This window comes from Aythya marila (assembly GCF_965140915.1).
Source record: "Aythya marila genome assembly, chromosome: 5".
Classification (NCBI taxonomy): domain Eukaryota; kingdom Metazoa; phylum Chordata; class Aves; order Anseriformes; family Anatidae; genus Aythya; species Aythya marila.
Window position 1 is genome coordinate 16,586,095 of NC_139046.1, and position 19,370 is coordinate 16,605,464.

The 19,370-nt window shown below is 38.6% G+C and overlaps 2 protein-coding genes across 4 annotated transcripts in view; both read left to right on the forward strand.

Annotated features, from left to right (window-relative positions):
- Positions 1–103: 103 nt before the first annotated feature.
- ATXN3 (ataxin 3) lies at positions 104–17,023 on the forward strand. Of its 2 annotated transcripts, XM_082761901.1 has the most exons (12): positions 381–779; positions 1,060–1,288; positions 3,808–3,972; positions 4,506–4,550; positions 5,870–5,955; positions 6,397–6,463; positions 8,796–8,883; positions 9,132–9,264; positions 10,614–10,789; positions 11,228–11,351; positions 12,103–12,191; positions 12,791–17,023. In XM_082761901.1, exons 3-12 carry the CDS (start codon positions 3,919–3,921, stop codon positions 12,883–12,885), a joined length of 957 nt encoding a protein of 318 aa, XP_082618027.1. In that variant the 5' UTR covers positions 381–779; positions 1,060–1,288; positions 3,808–3,918; the 3' UTR covers positions 12,886–17,023. The 2 variants fall into 2 exon arrangements, with proteins under 2 accessions (XP_082618026.1, XP_082618027.1); XM_082761900.1 differs by lacking the exons at positions 381–779; positions 1,060–1,288 and adding an exon at positions 104–324.
- Positions 17,024–18,681: 1,658 nt separating this feature from the next.
- The window catches only part of TRIP11 (thyroid hormone receptor interactor 11), a 31,709-nt gene continuing 31,020 nt past the window's right edge, over positions 18,682–19,370 (forward strand). The window contains exon 1 of one of the 2 annotated variants that reach the window (XM_082762163.1): positions 18,682–18,996. In XM_082762163.1, the coding sequence (XP_082618289.1) occupies positions 18,858–18,996 (139 nt within the window). In that variant the 5' untranslated portion in view covers positions 18,682–18,857. The remainder of the gene's footprint in view (positions 18,997–19,370) is intronic. The other variant, XM_082762164.1, reaches the window with a different exon arrangement.

A 19,370-nucleotide genomic window follows, 5' to 3' on the forward strand; every position in this document is an offset into this window, starting at 1 on the left:
ACATGCAGGACTTTCCTTCCCCGTGGCCGCCCAGGCAGGCTGGGCGGAGCGCCGAGGGAGCTGCCCTCGCTGCGCTGTTTCTAACCCGCGCCCCGCGCAGCACTCAGGCCTGACTGAGTAGGAAGAGCCGAGGGCGTCCCTCGGCCGGGAGCCCGGCGTTAATTAGCCAGGCGTTAATTAACCAGGCGTTAATCAGCGCACGCCCCCCTCCCGGCCGGCAGGGGGCCCGCGCGGCGCCCGGCGAGGCGAGCTTTGGTTGGCTGCGGGGGGCACGGGAGGCGGCGGCCGTTGGCAGTAAACATGGAGGCGATCTTCCACGAGCGGGTGAGCGGGCGCCTGGGGGGGCTCCGACGGCGGGGGGCAGCCGGCCGGGCCGGGGGTGCCCTCCCTGAGGAGCCGGGGTGGGGCGGCGGCCGGGCCTCGCCTCACCGCGCTGCCTCCGGGTCCCCCCCATAGTCCTGGGGCGGGCTGAGGGTGTCCCCCCGGCAGGGCAGCGCGGAGCTGCGGCTTCTCCTCCTCCTCCTCCTTCTCCTCTTCCTCCTCCGCGGTGCCCCGTGGGGAAGGGAGCCGCCGCCAGGGCCGGCCCTCAGCGGCTCCTCGCCCCCCTGCACATCTCGGGGGCTTCAGGAGCAGGCCTGGGGTGCGCTCAGGTGCACGCCGCTGTGCCTTGAAGAGAGGCTCCAGTGTAGACGAGCAGGACGGTTTGGGGTTTCTTGGTTGCTTCTCGGCTGAACCTGCCTCGGTTTGGGTTGTGTAATGAGCGAGGAAATGGAGCGCTGGTAAGGAAATCCTACTGCTGGGCTCCTGGGTGCCAGGCAGCTTCCTGTTTTGGCGGACGCGCTTCTGGAAGCTACCGTGAAAGAGCAGTGTTCCTAAATGCCAGCTGTCTGTGCCTCAGTGTGAAACTTAGCTGTTTTTCATGTAATTTATTCACGCTTCCATTGTCTTAAGGGAAGCACTAATCTCTGTATACTGTTCTCACGGATACTTGTTGGCTTACTTAATGAATAAAGTAAGCCAGCTTCACAACTTCTAAAATTTCTTTCCTGAAATCAGCAGAACCTGAAGAGTGTTCTTCCAGGCTGGGTTTGGGTAGCCAGGCACTGTCATGTTAAACAGCTGCTGTTCAGGGGCTCAGTGTTGGATTTCAGCTGTTACATGCTGTGCTACAGTGACCTTGAGTCCCAGTCGAGGTTTGACAACGAGTTGAAAAACAAGCGCACCTTCCTTTTGTCTTGCCTCGCCTGCTGCATGAGGAAATGGGAACTGAAACTTCAAGTTCTTGCAAGTAAAATTTCTTTGTAGTTTTGGAATTAAAACCTGCTGAAATCAAAGTGATGGAGCATGCTAGGTTCCAAGTTATAAACTAGTTGTCATTTATAGCTGCTGCTGGGTTTGGTTGTGGGTTTTCTGGGTGTTTTTGTCTCACGTGAATGTGGAATGTAAGTGGTTATTAGTAAGTTGGTTATGCAGTTCCTAAAGTGCCCGTGTGCCTGTTTTAAATTAGACTCCCAAATACGTATATTTGTTGTTGTTATAGGGAAGCCTTACCAGAACCTTTGCCTTGTTTCTTAGGGGGTATTTTTTTTTCCCATCAAGCACACAATTTCATGTCCTGTCAAAACACTTAAAATGCTGAATGTATACACATACACACACCACTTGAATTTGCACACTAAAAATATTTCAATTTAAAAAAAAGGATGAGCAAATATGGTGTTTATAAAGGAAATTGATACACCTTCAACTAAACAAAGACCTAAGCAATGTGGCACTTGTAACAGGGAAGTTGCATTTGCAAAAATGTGGGATTAGTCTGGATTTAAGGAGTCCTCAGTGTAAAAGTTGGCCCTTTCTTTGATAGCATTCAAATAGTTGAAAAGGCTGAAAGCAGGACAGCAGTTTGTATCAGGGTAGGTTTCAACAGGAGGATTTCAGTTTGTGGAAGGATACAGAATTCTCTGCGCAAAAATAATGAAAGTAACATCTCTTAGAAACTCTACGATTAGTTTTCTCTTCTGCACTTATAGTTCATCCAGGTTGTATATACAGAAATTGTTTAGTTTCAAGGTAGAACTTCTTCTGTACAAGTACAGCAAGGCCCTTTCAGTGACGCTGTGTTTTAAGCCTGCAATAAAACTCCATTTCAAAGGTATCCTATTACTGATTTCTTTCTAATGATTTCGTACAGCTCTGGTGAAGAAGCCTGTGATTCTTGAGCAGGTTCCCCAGCTTTAGTTGTATCACATGGCCAGCAGCAGGGATGTGGTCCAAATAGGACCGGAACTTCTGTGTCTTGAGTTACTTCTTATGGGGAGAAGATGAGCTGGAGGAGAGCTGCAGAGGATGACGCTTCTAAATTGCATTGTACCCTGGCCGTAGAGCTGCTCCAGCTTTAACTCACTGATCGATTGAGTGATGGTTTTGTAATCAGGAATAAAGGGAACTTCTGAGGTTCCTGCTGTAAGGGAGACCATGAGAGATTCATGCGTGTGACTTGTATGTTGCTTTCGTGGCTGTTTAAAGAGTATTCCTCCAAGGCAGGCTCTTGTCTTCTTAGTTTCTGGGTTTGGCAGGGCGGGGGGCTGGTTTTCATTCTGTGAATTGTTTTTGTTGTTGTGTTTTTTTTTTTTTTAATGCATGTTCTTAATATAAATAAAACTGAGCATTGATTAAGAAAAAGAGTAAAGATGCGTTTTAAAACTGATGTTAATCTTGTCTTGCTCTCACAGTTTATTTCTTAGAGAAAGATTGCTTTTGATGGGAAACCATAATTTCTCTCTTAACAAGACAGTATTTTATCTGCACATATGAAATGGTAGAGCCTAACATGCAGTCATTCAGATTTGGTTTTAATCTGTGCAACAAAATGATGACTGTTGATAACTTATTTATTTTTAACTTGGGTTGACAGTCTAAAAATTCTGTATTTTTGCAATCTCCAGTATGCTGGATGTGTAACAAAGTATCTAAAGTGTTTTGTGTTTAAATAGTTTATCCAAAAAATATTTTCAGTGTTGAATGTGCTAAATTCATTTTTTTTTCTTGCTGTCTCATCATTGTCAGCAAGATTTTACAGCCAGTAGGTATGTACTAGTTTCTCTTACCTAGTTTCTCTTCGTAAATTTCATGTGGAAAATGAGATTTCCTACCCTTCCAGCACCTTATCACTTTCAGAGCAATAAAGGAGTTAGTTGCAACCTGAACTGAATGAGTAACCTGAAAGGAAGGAAACAAATTCTGTAGATGTATACTTTTTAATCTCTTTGAAGTCTTAATGGTCTGAGTTTCTTTAACCACATGTGGAGAGCAGATTGCTGATAGCTGCACCTGGTGCACAGGAAAGTTTAACAAAGAGCAAGAGTTTCTGTTGCTGAGAATATTTGTTACTGGGAATTAGAGAGGAGGAACAAAAAAGCTTCCTCTTTTCATATGGTGATGGTTTAGAAGAGGGCAGAATCCATTATCCTGCTGGTTGAAAAGTACTTGTGTGATTTGGTCAGGCCATAGGCAATTTTATAAAAGTGTTTTAAAAGTGTTTTCCAAAACACTTTTCCTAGAAGAAAATAAATTTGAAGTAAATACAGTAGTGGGTTTACCCTGTTGTATATGTGTGGGGTGGGGATTGGGGTTGTATTCTACAGGTTGCACTATAATACATCTTAAGAAAACGTGATGGGGGGGGGGGGGGAGTGGAGGAAAAGTTTGCCAGAATTAAATTGAATGTTTATTTGTTTGTTTTTTTCAGAGCAAAACATTAACATGTTTTTGTCATTGCTTTGGTGTTTCTTTCTTTTCCAATGTTAGCAAGAAGGCTCATTGTGTGCTCAGCACTGCCTGAATAATTTGCTACAAGGAGAGTATTTTAGCCCTGTTGAGTTATCTTCCATTGCGCAGCAGTTGGATGAGGAAGAGAGAATGAGAATGGCAGAGGGAGGAGTGTCTAGTGAAGAATATCGAACATTTTTACAGGTAAAATTTTTGTAAGTTGAGGTTTGACATTTGCCTGACATCTAATATTGTGTAGCACAGGCTTGCTATTTTTTGTGGTTATAGAAGGTTCGTTTCTTTTGCTAATGTTTCTTAAGTTTATAGATATTTCCATTCAAGTATTTCAGATTTGTCATTTTTAAATGTTACTAGTATAGCTTCACAGTAATCCTTTTAAAAAAAGGGGGGGGAGGGGGAGCTATATTATCATCATCTTACAGGTAGGAAGGTCAGGCATGGCAAGGACAAGAATTTTGTCTTATGGTTTTGTAAACTAGTGGCAGGGAGGGGAATGATTTTCCATGCCTGTCTGTCCTTTAAGCACTAAGCATTTCTAATTTAAATGTTTGAGGTTTTAATTAATAATTATGTTTGGGTATTGTAATCAGTCTTACTGAGTAGGAAATAATTAGTTTACGTATTTGCAGTTATTTATTCTTGAAGTTGAATTCTTTCTGACCTTTTATTCTTACACCACATTTCTCTTTTCTCCCTCCCAATCTCACGCTGAGCAGCAGCCTTCTGTAAATATGGATGACAGTGGATTCTTCTCAATTCAAGTAAGTGTTGTTCTATATTGCATGATTTTTTTCTTCATATGCAATATATGTGATTTTGCACATGACGGTGGTTACAGGGTTATCGCAGTGATCTGCAGATTGGAAGAAGCTAAAGTACCTCCATTTCTATTTTTAGAGCGCTCTACAGCCAAAGTAGAAATGAAGTTTTATGTTTTGTTTTAAGGAGTGTAATGGACAAGTAAGTAATAGGAAATACTTAAACCAGAACACCAAAAAAGGTGTTGAACACTAAACTGGGGCTTGTTTCTGGAATTAAGCTGTTAGCTAAGTTTTGCACCTTTGGCTGTCTCAATAGCTTTGAGAGGTGCTTGTCAGTGTTCCAGAATCCCCTGAGAGCAGAGCCTCTGTCTTATTGTCTGATGTAGGGCAGGACTGTATTTCTACTCTGTGAAAAATGATGAACAGTTTAGCATTTCTTGTATTCTTGATTGTGTTACTGCAGTACTGATGCTGGAAAAAACACTCCCATATATTCTACCTTTTTTTATCCTCTCATTGCTTTGCTCACTTGCTATGTAACTGGCTGACTGAAAGGAAGGTTAATTGTTGATTTAAAATTTCTTACAGCATTACCACAAGTAGCCTTAAAGAGCTCTTGTAAAAGAGTTCAGTTAATTTTTATTTTCAAATCTGCTGATTACCTTTCAAAATGACTTTGAAATAATCTAAAATATTAAGGAAATACCAATTTTGATGTCTTAAGATATGGGAAAAGCTTATAAGCTATACCAGTGCCCAGGATTTTGTTATATTTCTGTTCATTTCCCATATAGTAAAAAGAAAGTTTAAAGTCTTCAGATTGATCAGAAAGCTTTGATAGACAGCTCTTTAAAATGAATTGGGATAGTCAACCTAAAAACACTAGCAGTAACCCTGTGGTAATGAGCCTGAGTTGGTGCTGTGACCTTCCAGTGACGCAAATTTCAAATTATTACTGTGGAGAAAGATGACGTTGCACTGAGCAGAGAGGGAGGGCAGAGCAGTCCATTGAGAGCAAAGAGATGATGATATTAGTGTTTGTGGGAGTTGAAATTACAGCTTTGACTGGGGGAGTAAGTTTATTAACATGTCTTAGTTAAATCATAGCTTTGTTACTCCCTCTATGGTAGGCGTGTTATATTAGCATGTAAATTCGTGACAGTTGCATTTTGAATAATGTGATTCCTGGTTTTCCCAGCAATGTTTTGAAATCAAAACTTTGAGGAAAAATACAAGTGTTGATAGTGGCTAAAATGTTTGCAGTTGCTCAAATTAGATTTGATTGGTTTAACTCATTAAGAAGTGTTGTTTTTTGACAGGTCATAAGCAATGCCTTGAAAGTTTGGGGTTTAGAACTAATCCTCTTCAACAGCCCAGAGTATCAGAGGCTTGGGATCGATCCTATGTAAGACTCTTTTATTATTGTTTTTAGCACCCTGCTTTCATTTTATGGAAAAATACTGACAATCAGTGATATAGTTCTGTGTCTTTAAAGTCACTGTTTCAAGCTCTGTTGCATCCTGATGTTTATTTTTTTTTATACTCTGCCTTTTATATTTTTTTTCTTTCGGTGGTGTGTATTAGCACCTCACCTGTGTGCCTTTATGACATCTTAGTATCTGTGGCATCACGGGTATGAGATTTCAGTAATATGGATGCGATAAAAAGGACAACTTTCTAAGTATTGTAAGTTACAAAAGCAGTATGAGTATTCTGTATCGTCAGCAGTTGTATTACTGAAATTTTATTATGCAAGTTAAAATTAGTGGTAGCAAAAAACTTAAACATTAATATGCACTCCAGTATTATTTAATTTTATCTATACCTTTTGTTTTTCTTTTTACAGAAATGAAAAATCATTTATTTGTAATTATAAGGAACACTGGTTTACAGTTCGAAAGTTAGGAAAACAGGTGACACTGTCTTTTTTTTTATTTAAAAATTGACTTCAGAGTGGGGGTGGAAAAAACGGTTGCAAATAGACCATGTGTTGGCCTTTTGCAGGTTTTTGCTGCAGTTTGCTTTAATAGTAGTAATAAAAAAATGACTTTAGTAATTGTTTGTTATATCACAAATATGCCAGGCAGCTTTTCATGAATGTTAGCCTAGGGAAAGATCCTAGGATCTATTCCCCATTGAACCTGTCCTATAGGAAGTTGCTGCTGAGGCAGAGTCTATGTGACCTCTCAAGTTCTTTTCTTGCTTTTCTGCATGAAGAATAGCAGAAAAATGTTTGTATGGAAGAGGGGGAAGTCTTTCCTAAAGATTAGGATTCCTATAAAATGCAAGTTTATTTAATGGACTGCATTATTGACATTGTAAAAATGAGTTGCCAGTAGCCTGTGTGTTTAAATGGACAATAGATGGAAGTAAAAGTTCAAAGTTCTGCTGTATTCATGAATATTTATAATCCTTAGTATTTAAGGGTATCCAAAGGATAAGGTTGGGGAAAATAGAATCATAGCTTTTCACTGTTTTTGAAAACTATCTGAAGCAGTAGTATGATAAGCAGGAAATAACTATTAAAGACAAGGGGTGGCCAAACTCCTGCATGGTACATACGTCATAACTCAAGTCATGTGCAGGTCTCTTGTAACACCAGTACAGTCGTTCTTCCAGTAGCCAGTTAAGCTTTTGGATAAGCTTCTGCACAACATAAATTAGTAGGTTTGGTATGGTAGGTTTTGTTGTTTTTGTCATAAGCTGTTTGTGAAGTAAGCTCTTAAATTCTAACATAGTGGGTGGGAGTCACTTTGCCAATTCGGTTTTCTAAGTGCTGGCTACATATGTTGTCATCCAGTTTAAAAGAAATGCAATTATTCCTGTGAGTAAGCAAACTACTGTTCTGGTTTAGTTGTAAAGTATAGCTGATATTGTTTAAAGGCATTTCTTGTGTATTTGAAATTGAAAAGGCTGAGTGGTCCCTCAAAGCTATGGTGCTCCCTGGTATAAATACAACCACATCAGCTGGAACATTTTTGATACCATTCTAGCTTAAAAGTTCTTGAGTTGGAGGAGGGGTGTATTTTGCTTGTACGTGCGGCTTGTAGCTACACAAAGCAATGAGCTACACTAGGTTCTGTTATCTAGAGTGATGAGAAAGGAGAGACAGAAAAGATAGACTTAGGGCTTTGACCTACTTCTTTTCTGTTGTAGTAAAACCAAAATTAGTTCACTAGACCATTCTCCTCCATACTCTGTTAAGAGTTTGTCAGTAATCTGTCTGTCATATGTTTACATAACCTTTCAATCCTTTCCCCACTCCTACACTGGTGATGTGTTTTTTTTTTCACCTTTCTCCAGTGGGAAGGGGGCTTTTTGACTGAGAAGTCAAGTGATTCGATGACAGAAGGGTAGATACTCACCTGGAACAGAGGTGACTTACAGTATGGGCCTGACTGCAAATGTATGAGCGCATATATAGAAGTTTAGGTAGACAAATGCCTTTTTTTTTGAGAATGGAGATAGAATTCTTCTGCTGTCTGAAATGGTGCTCTCTGGTTCAAGTTGAATAATATTGAATGGGTGTGGTATAAAAAAGTTCTTCAAATTGATAGTAATATATATGGGATTTTAAAGATAGAATATTTTACCATACCTATTGAATATATTTGTCCCTAGTGGAAGTGTTATTACCAACTAATTGTCTGCAGGGAACTGGAAATACCTGTGTATATTTTTGGTGTCCACTACTGTAATATTGTTATATTATTCATGTATTATGTTTGAGTTCACTTAATTTTTAAATTTAAAAATTATCCAAGTGTAAACCATAGTTTTCAAAGACATCATGTTTAGTTAATGTAACGGAAAGAGTTCAGTTTGCTTCCTGTACCTACTAATGCATTAAGTTAGAGTATTAATTTATGAAAAATTTCTTCCTTCATCAATCTCTTAACAGTTTTAAAACTAGGATTATGGAGTATTTAAGATTTGTCTGATTTATGATTCCTCTACTGTTATATTTAGATTTTTGTTTTGATGTGTTCCCTGGTACTAGTGTTGAGTAATGGGAGAGAACATGCAATAATTTCCATGCTACAGATCTCCTGTTAGCTGAAGAGTATTTGAAGGGAGACTTCTAGCAGTATAGGTATTGTGCTTCAAAAGATTTTTTAATTTGATTTATTTTACTAGACTGAGTTGGATATTCCATCATAGAAAATGACCACATTGTACAGAAATGGATTACAGAGTAATCTTTATACTAATTTGTTCTCTCAAACCTTTTTTTCTTAATTACAGTGGTTTAACTTGAACTCTCTCTTGATGGGTCCAGAACTAATATCAGATACATATCTTGCACTTTTCTTGGCTCAATTACAACAAGAAGGTAATAGTAACTTGCAGATGTTACATTTCACTAATTAAAAGTAGGTAATAATTGTTATTTATTAGAAATTAATGAGTTCAGTTAACTACTCTTAGTTTTGTTACTGAAATAGTGCAATAACCCAAGTCCTTATAATGAAAGGTAGAGCCTTACATTTTTAATAAATTGCACATTGTATTCCGTATAAATGTGCATTTTAGAGTACTTGTACACCTTAATGCTGTAGACTTACAATTTATTTTTTTCAGGTTATTCCATATTTGTAGTAAAAGGTGACCTGCCAGACTGTGAGGCTGATCAGCTCTTGCAGATGATTCGGGTACAGCAGGTGCAGAGACCAAAACTAATTGGGGAAGAGACAGCACAGTCAAGAGAACAGAGGTAAGGTAAACAGATTTCATTTTAATAATGTGCAGTGTGATTTGTTTCTATGATAAATGTCTACATGGAGACAACCCTCTTAAGATGTAATTAGAAGTACCTTTAGTTCAATGTTTTCTGCTATTGCACACTATGAAACCAAATTAGTGGAGTAACTAATAGTGCATTTTTAAGTGTGCAATAAATACCATAATTTGTTTTCTTTTTTTTTTTTCCTTTGTTACACAGTCTAGAAGTCTTCTAGAAGATAGCAGTGATTGTCATGAACTCTCCCATGTAAAAAGAGGCTAAAACCAAAATGCTTCTGCAGGTGATACGAATAGATAAGAGCAGATTACCCTTAGAAGTTGTATGTGACTGGTCCTTGGATGTCCAAAGCCAGGTTGGATGGGGCTTTGAGCAGCCTGACCTAGTGGAAGATGTCCCTGCCCATGGCAGGGGGTTGGAACTAGATGATCTTTAAGGTCCCTTCCAGTTCATACGTTTCTGTGATGATTATGATTTTTCCCACTATAGTAGAATAGGTTAGCCAACCTTACCAAACTATCGTTAATGGTAATTGATCTGCAATTAAGATTGTATTCTATCATTAGTAGAAAAGGACAATATTCCCATAAATACATTCCACATCATATAAATAATAATACAACATTCCCGTCAGGAATAATTTGTAAAATTTGTAAATGTTGTGGTGTGCTACTCTGTTGTGATAAATACTGCTAATGTAAAACCTCAGGAGCACGTTATGTACTACTTAAAATAATTTTATCCCATTTTCATTGTGAATAAATTGCATACTGATTTCCAAAAAAAAACGATAAGGCTGTCTTCAAAGGAATGAGTTCATTATTATTTCTTCCACTTCATAGGGGTAATTTATAGTGTTGTGAATTGATGGAATAAAAACAGTAAACTACTTGGCAGTTATGTGAAAAGTATGTATAGCCTACAGAGGATCTTTGACTGTAGTGTAGTCATTAAAGATTCCTTAGGAAGAGACCACGTGCACTATTATCTGCTGGTGTAGCTATCTTACTAGCAGTGGGTTCAAATAAAAATATTACTGGCTTTTATAGCACTACTACTTCTGAACTTTTTCCTATTAAGCAGATTCTCATCAACATATGCACATAGGTTCAGGGTTTCAGTATTTTCATTTTACAGCTGAAGGCTATGATTGCAATTTTTCCTGTTTTGTATAGAACTGAGAAAATATTTGTATAATATATTAGCACAATAGATTTTTTTGCCAAAGTTTAAAAATAAGTAGCTAAATCAGCACAAAATATTTACTTTAAATATCAAAGTATGATTACTATCTGAATGCCTTAAATGTATTGACTTGACAGGCTACCCAGAAGTGATGTGGACCAAGCAATAGAAGTTAACCATCCTTTTGATGGAACAAGCATGTTAGACGAAGATGAGGAGAATTTTCAAAGAGCCCTGGCTCTAAGTAGGCAGGAAATTGATATGGAAGATGAAGAAGCTGATCTTCGTAGAGCCATTCAACTCAGCATGCAAGGTGCAGTGCTCATTTAAATTTGGCTTAGCGTTCATGTTGCTTATGCTCTAGCAGCTACTGGAATCACTTTCAGCCACTCTTTCAATATGCTTCAGGCTCTCTGAATAGACTGGCTTTGAGGCCTGGAAGGATAATCCAGGCTTTCTTGTAGCATCTTGCTTCCTGCTTTTTGAAAAGTTGCAACTTTCATGTTAGCATTGATCATTAGGAGGCAAGAACAAATTGGCAAAGGGTGGTAGGATTAAAGGAAGACAGTCCTAAGGAGAGAGTATGGCAGTGAAGTTAGCTTAGGTGCTTATTTCACTAACAAGTCACTTTGAGGAGGGTGGGGCATGTGGTTTTTCTTTTTTTGGGGGGAGGGGGCTTTTTTTTTAAGGTATGCTTTTTGCAAACTTCATTTTGCTGTAACTGATAGGATATGTCTTGTTCTGATTTTAGGTTGTCGTCGAAGTGAGTGCTTGAACTCGTTATCAACAAATGTTCCTCAGTTACCACACACCAGTCAGACAGACTCCCTTTCTTCAGAAGAACTGCGAAGGAGAAGACAAGCATATTTTGAAAAGTAAAGTAGCTGATAGAAAACTAAAACTGCATTTGGGAAGTAAATGTCTTATTGTTCAGTGCTTTTGGGCTGTGGGTGGGTTTCTGACTGAGGTCCAGCTTAACTTTTGTCTCTTAACAGGCTTTCATAGCATACCAGAATTTTGCTCTTCCAAGACGATTCCTATAAAGAAATTAAACCTGTAAATAGAGCAACTATTAGGAGTGCAATATCAATCTTGAGAAGGGAAGCAAATAAATGCATTACAGTATTTCCACATGAAATCCTGTAGATAACTTTTGTAGTCATTTTCTTGAAGAAAAATATTCTTGCTCTAAGACTACTTCTGGTAGTGATGTCTCTAATGAGTGTCACATAGAAGTCATCTAGATGGTGCTTCGCTTTTGTGTTCTTAATACATTATTGTGGTATTGTTATAGCTTTTCCTTGTCTCTATTTCCTGGTGATGAAGGAAATTAAGACCAGGGAGAAATGCTATGGATAAGAGAAGTTAGATTTTGCATGAGAGGATAAAGCACAAATTCTGGTAAAAGTGCAGTTTAGAATATAATGTTGCGAGAACAGAAGCCTGAAGGCTAGCAGGGGGAAACAATTTAAGAGATTTTAAGTATGGGTGTGTTATCCAACCAAACAGCAGCTTATACTACTTATGCTTCTCATTCTTGGCCTTCCTTACAATGAGATGTAGGATTCAGGATTCATACTGTCAAGTCTGATATTAACTTTTTCTTAAAATTTATAATTATTTCAGGCAGCAACAACAGCTGCCGCAGCAAGATCAGACCTTGAACATAGAAGATAAGCCAGCTATAAGCTCAAGCAATCTGGAAGCCGACCCTGGTATTGTTTTTTAAATGTATTTTCAACTCTGAAATTTTTATAAGTTATTTTTCACCTCTGTGTTATGCACTGCTTCCTAATTTTCCTTGCCTGCCTCTGCCTGCTTTCTCACCCCAGCAGCTGTTCAGACTACGCATCGCAGCTGTTACTCTTTTTTGGTGGTAAAGGAAAGGATCACTTTCTTTGAAAAGCCTACTCTGCTGTGAATGTCAATATCCTGTTTCAGAGTGAATTATCAGACAATGAGTTCTGGCTTTGCTTGTTGTTGCTTAGTTTGGCTGGGGCATAACTCAAGAAACTGTAATCTGTGGTGGGATCTGTATGTAAGCTTTGTCGCTATTAAGTACTGGTGATCCAAAATTTGTGTGCGTGATTCGATTCTAACTACTGTGCATGGAAACCTAAGTGTAAAATGTTCGATTATAGTTTTAATTAAATAGTTTTTAGAAAGAAAATTAAAAAAAAAAAAAAACCACCACAATTTCTAGAGGGTGAGCGGAAACAGTAGGTATGAACAGAAGGAACAAAAAATCATCTAACTGCAGTTGAGAACTGTCTGTGTGCATTTCTTACAATTCATATGCATTTGTTTTCTTTAGGAGGTGATATGAGTGAAGAAGACATGCTTCAAGCAGCCATGAACATGTCTCTGGAATCTGTTAGAAACCACTTGAATACTGAAGAGAAAAAATGACATCACAATTTTCCCGTCGTCTATTGTCAAAACACTAAGTCTTCATTATAATCTTACTGTGTGGATGTTGCACGAGCAGGGTTCATTTCAGAGTTTTGGAAGCAGGAATGAAAGGAGGCTGGAGCTCAGAATTTAGAGGGAATCCGCAAATATCAAAAAGTTTGCACTAATTTAGGAAACCGTAGCACTCCTGCTACAGAATATCTGTTGACAAGAGTAGCTTGTTAAAATTACTTAAACTACTCGTGTGGCTGACAGTAGATATGTAGCAGTTGGAACTTGCATTTAAAAAGCAAATTTAAATTGTTTTGAAGAGTTATCTAGAGAACAGAAAAGGGGACAAAATGTCAGCTGATGTCCTTCAGTACCAATACTAAAATAGATAATAAACTGTGTTCATAAATTAGTAATTATAAGAAAACAATTGAGATGGGGAAAAAAATGTTTATCTTAGATAACTTGTCATTCAGAATGAGTCATAAACTTGTCAACTTTTTGGTCCTGCTGTCCACTTTTGAAATGACCCATTCTGCAGGAGAAACCTGAATCCATAAATCCATGCTTGGCAATTCAACAGAAAATCTCCAGTGTATTGTAGATTATAATGTTACTTCTGAATGTTCAGTGACTTGTGAGCTTCTAACACTTTGTGGTTTTCCTTTCACTTCCAACTGTAGGTTTCAGATCCATGTTTAAAGTAGGCTTTTTGCTTTGCCATTTTGTCTTTTTGGCAGATACATTGCCATTACTTTTTTTAAGTAGCTTAGTTAGTTTTTCTTCTGCTCCTTCTGTTTATGCCACTTTTTGCTGTAAAAATATCATAATGGGTTAAACAGGTTTTCTCTTTTACCTCTCCTGGAGTTTTTCCTCTCTGAGCTCAACCCTTTCTTCTGGCCTTTCAGTATAAAAGAGCTGTTAACTGAGTCTAGGAGAAGGGAGATGGGGAACATTTGGGTGCCATAAAACTAGTGCCACACATCCAACGTGCGTTCCTGCAGTCTGAAGTGACCTCTGTGCAAGTAGCTCTTTTAAGAATGAATATTTATGTCTGTGTGGGTGTTCTTTCCAAAATATTTCTCGAGTGTCTGTCAGAATGTTGCAGCTTTTTCAGGAATGGCCTTTATTCATGCACCTTAAAATTTTTTATCATGCTGTTTCTGATGCTGAGAAACTGGGGAGCAAAGGATGGGGGATAGTTTATTCTACTGGTTGTAACACATCTGCTTTGATACCCAGGGTGAGTGTGTAATAGGGTGACCAAACTTGACTTTCAACTTAGTGCAACAATTCAGATAAGTTTCGTTTTCCTAAATGGTGCTTGAAATACAAATTCTGTTTACGTATAAATTATATGGAAGTGTTGTAGGTACAGTATGTAATCTGTATACCACTTAATGCATTAACAGTTAGCACAGGCATTTTAAGAATAATCTTTCGAAGGTAAACCCCAAATTCTTTATCAAAATACTCTGTTATATCATTACACAATAGTAACAAAGTTAGTATGAACTGAATGGTAGTTAGATGGAAATTTACATTCAGCATCAAGTAGTACTGTACATGAAAGGGCTCTTACCTCTCGGTAAAGTTTTGTTTACAGCAATGGTTTCTTGATAGGTTAGAATATTAAACATGAATGGGCAGAATTCTGTTTTCTGTATGCTAAATTTCCAACCATAATGTCACCATAACCACTGGTATGTGTAAGATGTGGCTTTTGACATGAGACAGCAGTACTTTTTTAAAGTTGGTTTAAAGTTTTGCTTTTTAAGGAATCTTGTCATGCACGTAATCAATCTTTGTAATGTATTAAAGTAATACAGCCAAGTAATGGCTTTAAAATGTTACATGTATGCAAATGCCATTTTGAAATGCTATATTTTTCAGAATGTAGATTTGATTGAAATTTATATGAAACTGAAAACAGAAAAGGAGTCTGTAAAGCACTGAATTATTTCTTTGCTTGTTTGCAAATTATCCACAGCTTTACCTTTCCTTCCTTTGTTGTGCCATAAACTGATTCTGAAATAAGACTCTCCATTTAATAAGTAGGTGTATGCTGGCAAAGCTTAAGACGTACTTGATACCAGTTCTTGGAACTTGAGCCTTTTATCCTCTGTTGTAAGAATATCATAAATATTTCTGTAGCTATATGGTATAGCAGTCATATTAAAAAAAAAAAATAATAATAATGATACTCTAGGCCCCTTGAATTGTATTAACTGTAACCTGTGACAACTACATGTTTTTGTAATCACTAAAGCATGGAGGTTTGGATTTGAACTTTCATGTTACTTTGTAAGTTCCTTCACCTAAGTGTTCTAATATATGAGGAATATAAAGTAACAGTGCCTGAAAAGCACAAATCTGTGAGTCAGATTACAGGGCTAGCCATATTCCTTTCTGTGGAGAAACAGCATCACTGTACAAACAGTGGTCTGATGTTCAGAGGAATGTCAAGTTTGGTAAAGTTGGCACAGCTGCCTAGTCATGCAGTTAAGAGGTAATAATTTAAGCTGTGTGTTAATTGCACCAAAGGAGAAGACTAATGCTAATTCTTGACAGAGCATGTTTTATGACCCAGATCTAAAGTTCAAGTTGTGTGGACCTGCCAAGAAGCTGTCAATAAAAAAAAAAAAAGAAAAAAATCTGATCTCACTTTCATGGTGTTCATTCTATTAATGATAAATATGTCTCAATATGTCCAAACTATGTTCATAAATACAATATTTACTAATTTAGAACCTATTCCTATTGAAGCTGAAAGATTGTTTCTCCCCATGTTGTAGCTTTAGGCCAAAGTCTTACTGTAAAAAAACAAAAACAAAAAAAATTTGGTAATTGTGATATGATATTCAAGGGAAATTCATACTTCATCAAACAGATGTTTACTGTTTTCCTCACAGTCCATCCAACATAATTTGTGGTTTTCTGCCTGTAGAAGTCAAAGGTGTAAGGGGGAATGAGTGGTACTTGCCAGATACCTTCCACAATTAGTTCCATAATTCTGTAAACTGCTTTTGTGGTTTTGCAATGAAGGCAACACGAAAAAGCATTTTAATACAGTCATGCCTGAATACAGTTCTTGTTAGGCATGGTATTATATATATGTGAACTATATAAATTGTCACTTTTTTCTGGGCTTGGAACTAATCTGATATACTGCTGGCTTACTCTCCTCCTACGTTTGGGCTCTGTGCCATTTGAACATCTCCAAGAAAACAAAAGTAGCAAGTTTAAATGTAATGTTCAGCTAGCATGTGCTTCTGATATTTTTTCATGCTTCATTACTGTGTAGGCTTCACACTGCAAGGCATGTATAGATTTCTCAACTGGAGTACTACCAACACAAAGTTACGTCTCTGTGTTTTAATATCGGACTACTTCATTTATTATGGATTTATAAAATGGTGGGTGGTGGACTGTGCTTAAAATAACTTCTGCATAAACAAGCAGTATTATTTCCCTATCTCAGACAAGTATTGTTATTTACAAGCTGCTTTTTTTTTTTTTATTACAAAGCTGATAGGGCTCTTTTTTTTTTTTTTTTAAATTAAAAAGTGTTGCACTTATTTGGAGAAGTCTTGAGATTTTTCAAGTATTTAGGAACTATTTCAAAGGAACTATTTCAAACATGCTGCTGAAAATGTACAAACAGGGGTCTTAGTGAGAAATGTTATGGGGAAAGGAATTAGCACCAGAACTCGTATTTGTAAATATTATTGTTGCACAATTATTATCACCACGTGCTTTAAAGTTGGCTTTAAAAGATTCCAAAAAAGAAGCCAAGAAAAGTACAAACTTTTTTTAGGGGCCTAGGCATAAAATGGTTGTTTATGTTACAAGCCAGTACTGTGCTATATTAAATAAGCTTAACTTCTAGGAAATCTTCATAGTTACTCATAAAACATTATTAAAAAAAAAAAATAAACTCCAAGAGATAATCTATTCTCACCACATGCACATGATCAGTTCTTTGAGTTAAAACCATATTGATGGTCTTCATATTAATATATTTAAACTGTATAAACAGTCCAAATATTTAATTCTTTATATTCAAATGAGTAGTTCTCTTGAATCCAACTTCTTATCTTGAAAGCAAAGTGTTTCACAATAAACTTCATTTTTTAACCTGCATACACACTTTTTGCCTTACTTGCATTTGGGGAATTGAGGAAATGCTTCAGTATTTAATATACTTCTCCTTGTCCAGTTCTAGTTATTCAGGATATGTTAAAGTCCACCTGTCTTTTCACCTGCTTTCACAAAATCAAAATGCTTTTACATTATTTACTTTAAGAAAAATAAATAAGTGTTGCACTTTGTTTTTTTCCCCCCTAGCACAGCCACTGCAAGTTCAGAAGGGGGGAACTTATAAAACGATTTTACATTACAAGAGGTGTAATTCTTTAAATGGTACTGGGCAAGAAAGGAGGGAAGTTTTGATAGTCTTTATGCAAATGTTGATAAAATTCTATCTTTTGCTAGATGAAACCTCGTTATGTACAGAACAGTATGGAATTAGGATTTCCTAAGGGAATAATTTTGTTCCTCTCACGCCTGACAGTTGTATGTTAGAATTCATTTTCAGTAGTAGATTTTTCATCTTGAGACTCTCAGTATCATGCTTTTGGCATTAGATTTCTGTATATTTTTTCTTTTTTTTTTTCTTTTTTTTTTTTTATATAAAGCATATGATACTAAGAACATTTTAAAACAGAAAGCTTAAATGCTTTGTCATTGTTTTGAATGGAAAATGGTAGTGCAGTTAAATAGTTTGAAAATTCTGTTTAAATAGATACAAAAGTAAGGTTGTATTTGACTTTTTAAAAATAAATACAGCGTAATGTTTCTCTCTTGACCTCACTATTTGCATATATGGGGTGCAGAAGCATTAAACATTAAAATCTCAAATTTGGTATCAGTGGGCTTTGGATCAGTATATATGTTTATATGTTAGCAGTTGGCTAGTTTTCTCCTGCTAATAACTCATCACTGATTCTTTTTCATTTGTTATTTCAAGATTAATGCACATAACACCTCCGAGTCATAATTTTAAGAAGTGGGGGAAAAAACTAACAAACAAATTACTCCGTGCTATTTTGTTGACTTCTTTCCCTCTTTAGCTTTATAAAATGAAGGGTGACAGGAGGTGTTTATATCATCTATAAATATTTTTAAGTTTGGATTACATCCTTCATCTTATTTAAAACGTGTTAAAAGTTTTCTCTGAAAAGGAATTAACCACAGACGATTGGAAAAGAAGGGTTGTCTATGTCATACAGACTTTTTATTTTACGATGAACTATGTTAAAGGATGTTCTAGGCACTGCAAAGTGCAGGAGATGCTGGCTTGGGTGTTGGGCTCTCTCCTTTTGGCATTTCTCTTAATAGGGGAGAATTAATTCTCTATTAAAAGCAATTTTTTAAATTAGCAAAACCAATTTAGTTATGTGTTTATGTTTTATACTGTAATACAGTACTAATACCTTCCCGAATTTTGTATAGAAGGTACACTAATTAGGTACTCTAATTCCGCATATGTTTTATTGTAGATAGAAATAGATCTCAAGTGGATGACTACTAGATGATTGTGAGTATGGATAAATACAAAGGTGGTAAACATTGAACTAAAAAAGCTGCACTTTATACACCCGTCAGGGTTGGGGTTACAGCAGCCCGCCCTGCAGGCCCCGTCCCTCACAGGGCCCCGCCGGGCCGCCCGGGGGCGCTGTGCCCGCCTGCGGCCGCCCCGCTGGTGCCGGGGGCGGAGCCGTGATGGCGGCCGTCGAGGTGGCAGCGCCGGCGGCGGCCGGGAGGAGCCGCTGAGGCGAGGGGGGGGTGGGCGGCAGCGCTGCGCTGAGGGAGCCTCGGCCCCCCGGGGCAGCGGGCGGCCATCTCCCTTGCCGGCCGGCCAGGCGGCTGCGGGGCCGCGGCGCTGCTGAGGGAGGAGGCCGGGAGCGGGCCCGGCCATGGCGTCGTGGCTGGGCGGGCTGGGCTCGGGGCTGGGCCAGTCGCTGGGGCAGGTGGGCGGCAGCCTGTCCTCGCTCACCGGGCAGCTCTCCAGCTTCACCAAGGACATCCTGCTGGAGGGCGCCGAGGAAGTGGGCGGTAAGAGGGGGCGGGCGGGGACGGGGACGGGGGGGCGCAGCCATCCTCCCCTCGGGGAGCCCCCCGGGCGGCCGGCGCGGTGCCTGGGCTCGCTTTGTTTGCGTTTTTGTTTTTAGAGGTTTGTTGTGTGAAGCCTCTGAGCGGCGTGGAGCGCCCAGCACCGATGACAGCACAGGGCGGTCATCGCCGTGTTTGTCTGCTTTATCGGAGCCGCCGTTTTTACGAGCTGCTGTAGCGTGGCTCCGTGACGCTGCCGAGCTGCGCTGCCACTGCCCTTATCTCGGGTCTGACGTGTCCCACGGGCGAAGGTCCAGGGCTTCCGAGGTGTTGTTACTCCTGTCTCGGCAGGGCAGGCAGGTTTTGTACAGCCAAGC